Consider the following 12,394-nt stretch of genomic DNA (forward strand, 5'->3'; position numbering starts at 1 on the left):
CAAACGAAAAGCCTTATAAATGTGATATTTGTGGTCACATGTCTAGGTGGGTATTTAAGTGAACAACAAGAGTTAGAAAAATGCTTTGGTGATTCAATATTAATGAATAAATTAACTAGTAAATGTAACATAAAAAATTGTAATGATTGTTTTGCAGGACAAGAGACGACTTAAAAAAGAATATGGTGGCAATGCATCAGGATAATAAACGATTCAAATTTAATAAGGATCTATACACTGGAGGTGTATCATACGTATGCAAAACGTGTAAGAAAGAGTTTAAGAACAAAACGACTTTCTATACGCATGAGAGAATTCATAAAAGCGAAAAACCCTATCAATGCGAGCTTCGTGAATTTAAAAGTGTGTGAGTATCTGGAGACATGGTAGTGTCTCGGCGCTAAGCCAAGTGTTTAAGTTAACAACAGGAGCTAGGAAAATATATCGGTAATTCAATATCAACGATTTAATTAACTGGTAAAAAATAGTAAATAATACAATGGTCTATTAACAGTAAAAAGGAAAACCTAACACGTCACGTGAGATCAGTGCACAGAAATGGTGAACGTTTCAAGTCTAATAAGAATCTATATACTGGAGGTGTATCACACAAATGCGGAACGTGTAATAAAGAGTTTAAGAAAAAATGGAATTTGAATAGACATGTGAGAACTCATACAGGCGAAAAACCTTATCAATGCAAATTATGTGAACATAAATTTAGGTGAGTATTTAAGTGAACAACAAGGGTAAAGAAAATAAGTTGGGACAACAATACCGATGATTAAATTAATAGATAAAAAAAATAAATATTACAACGGTCGCATTGCAGTCGAAAGGAACACCTAACACATCACGTGAGATCAGTGCACAGAAATGGTGAACATTTAAAGTCTAATAAGGATCTATACACTGGAGGTGTACCACACAAATGCAAAACGTGTAATAAAGAGTTTACGTTAAAATCGAGTTTGAATAGACATGTAAGAATTCATACAGGCGAAAAACCTTATCAATGCAAATTATGTGAACATAAATTTATGTGAGTATTTAAGTGAACAACAAGGGTAAAGAAAATAAGTTGGGACAACAATACCGATGATTAAATTAATAGATAAAAAAAATAAATATTACAACGGTCGCATTGCAGTCGAAAGGAACACCTAACATGTCACGTGAGATCAGTGCACAGAAATGGTGAACGTTTAAAGTCTAATAAGAACCTGTACACTGAAATTGTATCATACAAATGCGGAATGTGTAATAACGAATTTAAGAGCAAAGCGCATTTGTATATTCATGAGAGAACACATATAAACGAAAAACCTTATCATTGTGAGTTTTGTGGAGATATGTTTAGGTGGGTACATCATTGAATACCAAGAAAAAAAGAAATTATTTAGTAATTCGTCCTATATACTTAAATTATGTTGTAACAAATGACACATTTAACTTTATAGACATATTCGATCTCTAAAACAGCACAAATTTGTGTTTCATTAAAATAATTAACGTTATTACGAATCTAATGAATGTGAAAAGATTTCCCAGACTTAATGGTACTTGGTTATCATGTGGACTCGAAGCACAAACATAAAAGACAACATCCCCTTGCAAGGTATGTCCTTTAATATTATCGCAAACAACAAATGCAGGGTTAACAACCAGTTGTGTAACGAAGAAACGTTATTATTTTTCAACACAATGAAGAAATTACAACAAATGTGACGCTCGAATCATTATCAATGTCACAGTAAATTATAATTATGAAACTATTTGAAATTAACAAAATTTTTCGGTAACTCAGTCCTCATATTTGTTACAGTCGCGAGTATATAAATTAGAATAGTCAAAGTGATAAAATGTTAAATGTCCATAAATAAGAAGCGGACATAGTCTTATTTGATAAAATTTTAAGAATCTATGAATAATAAAGGAGAACTCAGAGTTGAAAGAAACATTATAGACATAAAATCATTAATTTTAGAAATGTGAGCAAGTTTGCAATCGAAGTGTTAAAGAGCAAGTGATTTTGTCGATGTTAGATAACGTATAGGTACGTATTGATAATAAATTACGTTATCTGACATCGTCGAAATCACTTCATTTCTCTTTGTCGTTTTATACTTATAGAGCTTTCTATTATATACTTAATATTATTGTTTTTCATTTCTTTCTCACTTAAACTTCTTCGTGTTTATGCATCTACACATTAATTAAAAATATGTTAGTATTATATTTGTATTAAAGTCTTCGTTATCAAATTCAAACAGTCACAAAGCTGTAAATATGTTGATAAAAATAACACTTTCTCGTTTGTAAAAGGAATCTTTAAGGAAAATCACTTCAATGAACATTAAAGGAAATCAAAATTTTGTATCTTCAACCGAATTTATTCATTCATAAAAGAATTATAAAATCAATTATAATATTCTTATCCTTTTTCACTTCTATTGTATATAATAATAACGCAATTAAAAAATGTGTAAAGAAGCCTCTGTTGAATTGAATTATAATATTTAAATGGCAATTAGAAAAATTCTTTTTTAAATTACTACTTAGACGTTTCGAACGTGAATAAAATCCTTTTCAATCCAATTTGTCCTTATAAAAATCTAATGTACATGATAGGTTTTACATAGAGAAGGTATTCATGTGAAGTTGTACATAGCAAACAAATCTCTAGAATGTATGTAACGACATCTACTTCTCACATGTACATTAAATTTTATATAAGGACAAGTTGTATTGAAAAGTATAGTATTAACGATCGAAATGTCTAAGTTTTAATTTAATAAACAATTTTCTACGCTGTACATTCAGTGTCCGGCTCTGAATGGCATTTTATATATTATGACGTAATAATAACATTATGATATAATATTGTAATATACCACAAGGTGTTTAACATTTATGGTGTCCAGAACTAAAATGTCGATATTTCTGGGGGTATGTAGGGCATTGATAAATTATGAAAGAAGATCCCGTAAAAATATGGTCGTCTTTACTGCGTTTTGGAGAAAGTCATAAAAATGTAAGAACGTTGTTATTTCTCTCTGACGTAAAGGAGTAATGTTTTGACTATTTTAACCATATGTCCTCATAATACAGGATGTTTTTGTGGAGGTGCATAATGCATGAAATTACATCGTCGACAATTAACATACAACAATTAACAGATGAAATCGCCGAATCGAAATCGCAATGTCTGTCCGAAAGACAGTGATTTCGTCATATTTAGTGCATTGCGATTTCGATTCGGACTTTCATCTGTTGTTGTATGTTATTTGTCTACGATGTAATTTCCTGCATTATGCACCTCCACAAAAACATCCTGTATTATGAGGACTGTCCGTACCGACAATATGCTTGCTTGTCTGAAAGAAACAAGAAACCATTACTTTAAATAATATCTAAAACACGCAAACAAATAAATAAAGCATAAATAAATTTAATAAATAGAAGAGTGTAGAGATGTCTTTGTAAGATTTGCTCCTTTTGCGAGATTCTCCAGAACTAAGTAAAACTGGCATATTCTTACAAGTATTTTTCGTAGTTTATCGATTTCTAAGCGTTACCAAAGTTTTGACGTTTAATTTGTATAGACTCTGTAAGAAAAATTGTTTATTTTTTAGGATCGCGTGTTACAACCATAATGTCATATCAATGAACCGCGACGGACAAGAGTATAAGAAATTAAATACAATTACAAGTACTCCTAATAAGAGTAATGCGTAACAACGTTGAAAGAAGTTGAGGATAGGGATACAACATTTATACGAGATATAATCTCACAGGTAGCAGATATCCAGTGGATATAATTTTAGTACGAGATACTCTAATTTATTTAGTCGTGTAAGCAGCACCCTTAGGTGCGCATATTATTTCTTAGAAGTAAAATCAGCCACTGAGGTGGAATCGAATCGATATTGCTTCATCTGTCATCCCTTTTTAATGTTATATCGTGCATGTTCTTTATAAATTTTAAAGGTATACGATATTTTGTCAACGTTTCGTTAAACAAATCAATCCTTTTTCAAAGATTTATTTTAAAAAAATTTACATACCGTGACGTCAAACTGATCTTAATCAATTTCAAATCGTATTGTGCATTCAGGATATATTACACATATTCTAGAAATTCAGTTGTATATCTTATTAGGAGGAATTTTATTCTCTAAAATTTTATCATGTTAATATCGTATATTCTTGCACTATTAATGGATGATTGTATATATATGCCTGATAATACACTGCGCAACAAAATTAACGCAACACTGTTTCACTATGCAAAAATAGGCAAACTTCAAGATAACATAACTTCGTCAAAAATCATCGTATCGAGATGTTTAAAAATGCATTTTACAGCTTGAAACCTCTACTTTTCGGATCTTTTCTTGAAAAAGTGGTCTCACGGAGATTTTATAAAGTTACACGAACATAAATGAAGATATATCAGATCTTTGAATTTTTTATGAAAATTGAATGTTCCACTGGGCGGACCAAAAATTGTACGCTAATGCGATTTACATCGTTCGAAAGAGCGAATCTTTACCTTTCATTTATTTGTTTTACGAAGCTTCGTACGATTTTTTTTCACCGAATTATTCAACGTTGAAGCAAAAGAGTGCATTTTTGCTTCAACGTTGAATAACTCGGTGAAAAAAAATCGTACGGAGCTTTATAAAAAAGCAAATTAAAGCTAAAGATTCGCTCTTTCTAATGATGTAACCCGCATATGTGCACAATTTTTATTTCGTGCGATGGAACTTCTCAAATTTCGTAAAAAATTGTTAGGTTGACGCACTTTTATTTATGTTTATGTAACTTCACGAAATATCAGTAAAATCGTTTTTTCAAGTACCGATCTGAAAAGTAGAGATTTTAAGCTTTAAAATGCTTTTTCAAATATCTCGATACCATGATTTTTGACGAAGTTATGCTATCTTGAAGTTTGCCTATTTTTGCATAGTGAAACAGTGTTGCGTTAATTTTGTTGCGCAGTGTATATCAACATTAAATAAAAGTTTTTATTATTATATTTGGTTATAGCACAATATTATACGTATTTTAAAAGTTTTATTTTAGCAACATTGACTGTCAAAACCTTTTTTTTTATTATTTTGTTGACACAAATTGCAGTAGTACAAAAAATTATAATGAATGCAATAGTTACATTTTTTGACTCTTTTAAAGAAAATATACTATGAATACTACTTAAACGGACATATAACATCCATAGAATAGCATCACATAAATTATCACCGACATAATTTATAATAATTTATTTTAACAGAGTTAATTATCTGTTAGATTGTAAGATAAAAATCAGTTAGATTGTAGTGTCAATTTAACTAAAGTGATATTACCGCGGTAGTTAATACGTATGCGTCAATGCTGAAAATCCATCAGCGTCGCGAGGAGGACTACATACGCGGTACATAATTTCACACAATTATAATTAACATTAATATCCTGTTACAATGACTCGATTAGGCATTGTCACTTTCTAAGAGTTAATTATGTTTATGTGTCATTCTAGTATCATTTTACGCCTATAAGAATTGACGTATAATATTGATAAAGCGTTCAAAGTGCAAAACATTCCAGCTCTCTCTATTTATTTCTATAAGTAACTTTAATGTAATATTGTTGTAATTAATACTTTAATTTACGTCCTCGCTTGATTAAATGTAGTACGTTATCACAAATTAAAGGCTATAAAACTTTCTTGAAATTGAAGCTGTACACATTGTACAATAGACGTTGAAACGCTTTTACAGTTGCAGTGACATTGATGTTTCAGTGTTTAGACGTGAGCAATTATGAGTTATACTTTTATGTGTGTCATGTACACAAAGTTCATAAAAATGTTGCAATTTCCTTTGTAAGGATCAAACTAATTTCGATATTTTTATTAAAGATGAAATTACGATGATGAAATTTGAAACTATGATTATGAAAAATTGTCTTACGATTTTCAAACTTCTGACTTAGAATAAATAATATGTTTAAAATTATTGATTTGTCACAAACATTTGTCAGTCAATTTTATGAATCGTTGAATAACAATGAGTTGTGTTAGGCTGAGTATATCTGTGTTCATTTCTTCCGAGTTTGCTTCCAGCAATTTACATGTACAGACAACAGTTTTCTATCAATGGAGAAAATTGAATGCGAGGGTACCGTAAATAAATCCACGGGATTAAATACTGAGTGATATCATCGCGATCGTACGATTTTAAAAATAGATGCAGTACTCGCGTATAACATTGTAAGCATTATTTGTGCTCTTCTCTGATATCCGATAGATCCATATATTGAAATTGTAACGTGTTAACCCTTTCCGGCACACATTTTTCTGATGAACCATTTTTCATGAAACTGGGTACTCGGGGGTTTTTGAGGTCACTGATTACGAATCTGAATTCAGATTTTAGAAATTCAAAATGGCGGATTCAAGATTTTATATTCTTTTTATTTTTTATTTTTTTTTTCAATTATTTTGTTTAAATTCTTATGGCAGATTCGTGATCAGCGACACCGAAAACCCTTATATACTAATTTTCGCTACCCTATCATCCTTCTTTCTCTTTGACACACATTCTTTGTAAAATAATTATGAAATTCCGAGCTATATTTATTTATATAAATAAACAAATGAGCAACAAACACATTAAAGCCAAGGAAATCACATCTCTAAAATATATAAAAGTCAATGAAAAAAAAACTGCCTTCATATAACGTGATTTGAGCTCCTCATTAAAAAAAAAAATCGATCGAAAAAAGTGTTCGCTACAGCGAACACTATGCCGCAAAGAGTAAAAAGTTACATAACGATATCATGTAATTAATGTTAAATACACTATCTTTGAAAATCCCGTTATTAAAAAGTTATGTGGTATTACAAATAATTACAATAAATCATGCAATTATATACATATGTGAATACATCTTTATAAGAAAGAATTATATATATATAATTAAAATAAAAGAAACTTATTGACGTAATGATATTTTAAATTATGTGGCTGAATTACACAATATGTGATGTAACCTTTTCACATGACTTTTTTTAGAATGGTTTTCAAAGTTTTAATTCATACATGATACGTGGAATGACGTTTTCGGCGGTTGAGCATAAAGAAGAAGCATTAAATGTATTAAATCGTTTTAAATAATTTAATGTTGGAATAGAAAAATATATATCACTCTAGGAATTGAATAAGAAAATATTTTAAAAAGTATAAATATGTATGTACTGATTTTAGAGGTTTCATATTTATTATAATTAATAGTTTGTATAATAGAGATTTGGGATATACTTTTTTGCATTTCGAATATATTTTTTAATATATATGTATTACGACAATTTACTTTGAAGATAATGTCTAATAATGTTTTTTGTATATGTAGCAATTTGGTAATTTTGTATATCTATTAGAAGATATATTATACAATTATTGTATCCAATAAAATAATACAATTTTCTGGTATCACGTTATATTTGACGTATAATAAATAACTGAATAAAATTTGTTATCTTTATTGAAATTTTAACATGTACATGTATTAATTCTTTAATAAAAACAATAATTTAAACGTAACCCTTGTCGTATTAACCTTTCGACATAACGTAATGTTTTGCTTTAGAAATATTTAACACGCAATTTAACACATTAATTTTACATTTATAATTACGATTGCAAATCGTTATACAGAGTGACCCATTTTAACCTTTAATGGAGAATATCTCGAAAACTAAATTCAATAGACAAAAATGGAATCAAATAAAAATAGAACGGTGTCGAGGGGCACACGTTTTAGTCACGTTGTTTTTCTTCTAAGTGGAGGCGCTAAAAAGGTATGAAGGTCACCTCCACTTTTTTAAATGGAATAATGTAATTTTTTTTTAGATAACGTGATTCCTCTAATTATTTTGCATATAAAAGTATTAAGGTAGAGATATCAAAAAACCAATAGTTTTCGAGATATTTTACACTTTATTTTGATCAGATACATATTGACACAAAATGTTAAATAACTCGTAAACTGTTGACTTTTTGATTATCGTACCTTAATACTTTTGTGAACAGAATAATGAGATAAATCAAATGGTGTAAAAAAAAACACATAGTTGCGTATTTAAAAAATGTTAGTTTACTGGCGATTCTTACGAAAATTGGAATTACATTCTGCTGTAAGGTGCTCGATATTGCTTATATTACGGTAAGGTGTTACTTAGAAAATTACATCAACATTTAAATTTTCTTTTTTGCTAGAACGATGTGTAATATAATTTCAATTATAATATGTTTTGTAATTTAAATTAATGCCAGGATTAGACCATTTCCTTTAAGGAGAAACAGAAAATAAGAGGTGATTAAATTTCCAAAAAAACATATCTCCGAAGATTATTCGATTTCTGAAACCATAATGCAAAATGTCTTGTCGGTTCTCGAAAGAATCATTTATAAGAATACATAAGTATATATCTTTATTGTATATGAAAACATATGTGTATAATAGATATCCGTAGAAGACCTTGGATCAGTCGTTCCCAAGACATTGACGTGCTTATTTGTCAGCAAACAATTTCAAATTCAAACGTACCATTTGCTCTTGATCTATACATCTAACTTTTATAATATTTCAATAAAAGTAATTAAATCATTAAAAAATAAGTTATTAAATCATAAAAGTTAAATAAATCTTAATTAAATAAATCTAACAACCAACCAACGTCAGAGAGGTGACTTTATAATTTTAAATACTTGTAACTAACATAAAGTATTTATAACTAATTCTATTTGACACAGCTTTCTGTTACAATCTTATTACTTTTCGTGACTGCTATCAGTTTATTATAATTTAATTTTAATTAAAATTACTACTGTTTTTTTAGGATTTCTTATAATTTAGGAAAAGGTTAAACATTAATGTGACTAATTATATTTAGAACGTGTAAACTACGAAAGTAATATAAAGAACGTTACAGTAAAGTGAATTAAAAAACACCCCTGAATTTGAGAGTTGATGAAAAGATGAATCAAAATGAAGAAACGGATAACGATACAAAAGATATACATCAACAGCGCGGTAAGAAATATATAGTCCCTAAAAATAATTCTTAGTTTTATTAATACGTTTGTGAATAAGGTTTGCTCCTTTTGCGAGATTCTCCAGAACTAAGTAAAACTGGCATATTCTTACATGTATTTTTCGTAGTTTATCGATTTCTAAGCGTTACCAAAGTTTTGACGTTTAATTTGTATAGACTCTGTAAGAAAAATTGTTTATTTTATTTTTCAAACTTTTAATTCAAACAACATTTTATAAAATTACATAAATAAACAGGAAGATGCAACAAATTTCAATACTTTTAACGAAATTTGCGAAAATTTTACGTTATGGACAAGAGTATAAGAAATTAAATACAATTACAAGTACTCTTAATAAGAGTAATGCGTAACAACGTTGAAAGAAGTTGAGGATAGGGATACAACATTTATACGAGACGCGAATTAAAAATGTTTACTCATGCGGTTTAAACCAATTGAAAGGATAAATCTTGGTATTTAAATTTTCTTTTATTCGTAATCTGTACTATTTTATTTTTCTGAATTATTGGACGCTGATGTAAAAATAAACATTTTGCTTCAACATTGAATAAATCGTTGAAAAAAATCGTACAGGTCTACAAAAAAGAAAATTACATAAAAAACGATTCTATCATTCGGAAGCCTTGAAACACAATTGTGCATAGTTATCATTTCGCACCGTGCAACTTCACCGTATAAAACTTTAAGATTTGATGATTCTATATTTGTGATACTGTAACTTCATGAAATATCAGCAAGACATTTTTGGAAGTGACGGTGTGAAAGGTAGAGAACATGATTTAAAAAGGTTTTTTTAAACATTTCGATATTATCTTTTACGAAGTTATTCTCTTTCGAAGTTAGCCTGTCCTTGCAGATAATGCTTTAATTGTGTTGAGTCGAGTATGTCAAAAATTATAAGAATTATTGTCAATGAAATAAAAAGGCAATTAAGAGTCAATATTAATTGTGTGAACTAATAAAACATTTAATATATTATAAATTAAAATAAAATATCAATAAATTCACACTTTAAAAGCGCACGCAAACATAAGTCAAATCATAACGTTTCGGCTGCATATTCGAGCCATCCTCAGATGAACATATAAATATTAATTAACGCAGTAAAACATCTTTAGTAAACGCAGAAAAAACAAGAAAAATACTATGATGGATTGTTATGTTCTAAAACGTTGAGTATTTCACCGAGAGAACAATTTAGCTCATCAAGCGATTGGAAGATCGTTTGTGATGTATCCCTGTGGTACTAATAAGGACACAAAATTAACATTGACTCTTAATTGCCTTTTTATTTCATTGACAATTTTTAATACTAAGAGTCCTGTATATTCGTTTTATTATAAGAATTATGTTACCTTGTTCATTTTTTTTCATAACAAGTTCTTTCTTTAATTTTAAGATGATCGCTCTAATTCCCCGACAACTTCAAATCAGGAGAATAGAAAAATACATGAAATTAGACGACATATATGCGGAACGTGTGAGAAAGGATTTAAGTCTAATTCCGTTTTGCTTCGTCATGAGAGAATTCATACAAACGAAAAGCCTTACAAATGTGATATTTGTGGTCACATGTCTAGGTGGGTATTTAAGTGAAAAACAAGAGTTAGAAAAATGCTTTGGTGATTCAATATCATTGATTAAGTAAACAACAAGAGTTAGAAAATGCTTTGGTGATTCAATATCATGTATTAAATTAACTGGTAAATGTAACATAAAAAATTGTAACTGTTGTTTTGCAGGAGAAGAGACGCCTTAAGAAAGCATATGGTGGCAATGCATAAGGACGTTGAACGATTGAAATCTAATAAGGATCTATATACTGGAGGTGTATTATACACATGCGGAACGTGTGATAAAAGATTTGTGTGTAAAACCGACTGGTCTCGTCATGAGAGAATTCATACAAACGAAAAGCCTTATAAATGTGATATTTGTGGTCACATGTCTAGGTGGGTATTTAAGTGAACAACAAGAGTTAGAAAAATGCTTTGGTGATTCAATATTAATGAATAAATTAACTAGTAAATGTAACATAAAAAATTGTAATGATTGTTTTGCAGGACAAGAGACGACTTAAAAAAGAATATGGTGGCAATGCATCAGGATAATAAACGATTCAAATTTAATAAGGATCTATACACTGGAGGTGTATCATACGTATGCAAAACGTGTAAGAAAGAGTTTAAGAACAAAACGACTTTCTATACGCATGAGAGAATTCATAAAAGCGAAAAACCCTATCAATGCGAGCTTCGTGAATTTAAAAGTGTGTGAGTATCTGGAGACATGGTAGTGTCTCGGCGCTAAGCCAAGTGTTTAAGTTAACAACAGGAGCTAGGAAAATATATCGGTAATTCAATATCAACGATTTAATTAACTGGTAAAAAATAGTAAATAATACAATGGTCTATTAGCAGTAAAAAGGAAAACCTAACACGTCACGTGAGATCAGTGCACAGAAATGGTGAACGTTTCAAGTCTAATAAGAATCTATATACTGGAGGTGTATCACACAAATGCGGAACGTGTAATAAAGAGTTTAAGAAAAAATGGAATTTGAATAGACATGTGAGAACTCATACAGGCGAAAAACCTTATCAATGCAAATTATGTGAACATAAATTTAGGTGAGTATTTAAGTGAACAACAAGGGTAAAGAAAATAAGTTGGGACAACAATACCGATGATTAAATTAATAGATAAAAAAAATAAATATTACAACGGTCGCATTGCAGTCGAAAGGAACACCTAACACATCACGTGAGATCAGTGCACAGAAATGGTGAACATTTAAAGTCTAATAAGGATCTATACACTGGAGGTGTACCACACAAATGCAAAACGTGTAATAAAGAGTTTACGATAAAATCGAGTTTGAATAGACATGTAAGAATTCATACAGGCGAAAAACCTTATCAATGCAAATTATGTGAACATAAATTTATGTGAGTATTTAAGTGAACAACAAGGGTAAAGAAAATAAGTTGGGACAACAATACCGATGATTAAATTAATAGATAAAAAAAATAAATATTACAACGGTCGCATTGCAGTCGAAAGGAACACCTAACATGTCACGTGAGATCAGTGCACAGAAATGGTGAACGTTTAAAGTCTAATAAGAACCTGTACACTGAAATTGTATCATACAAATGCGGAATGTGTAATAACGAATTTAAGAGCAAAGCGCATTTGTATATTCATGAGAGAACACATATAAACGAAAAACCTTATCATTGTGAGTTTTGTGGAGATATGTTTAGGTGGGT

The 12,394-nt window shown here is 29.6% G+C and overlaps 1 protein-coding gene across 1 annotated transcript; it reads left to right on the top strand.

Annotated features, from left to right (window-relative positions):
• The first annotated feature begins 38 nt into the window (after nt 1-38).
• Nucleotides 39-12,074, top strand: LOC108783297 (zinc finger protein 845-like). The gene is made up of 10 exons (XM_018551838.1): nt 39-46; nt 158-367; nt 515-724; nt 833-1,042; nt 1,151-1,335; nt 1,552-1,618; nt 10,865-11,074; nt 11,186-11,395; nt 11,543-11,752; nt 11,861-12,074. Exons 1-10 carry the CDS (start codon nt 39-41, stop codon nt 12,072-12,074), a joined length of 1,734 nt encoding a protein of 577 aa, XP_018407340.1.
• The last annotated feature ends 320 nt before the right edge of the window (nt 12,075-12,394 follow it).

Source organism: Cyphomyrmex costatus, unplaced genomic scaffold (genome assembly GCF_001594065.2).
Source record: "Cyphomyrmex costatus isolate MS0001 unplaced genomic scaffold, Ccosl1.0 scaffold147, whole genome shotgun sequence".
Classification (NCBI taxonomy): domain Eukaryota; kingdom Metazoa; phylum Arthropoda; class Insecta; order Hymenoptera; family Formicidae; genus Cyphomyrmex; species Cyphomyrmex costatus.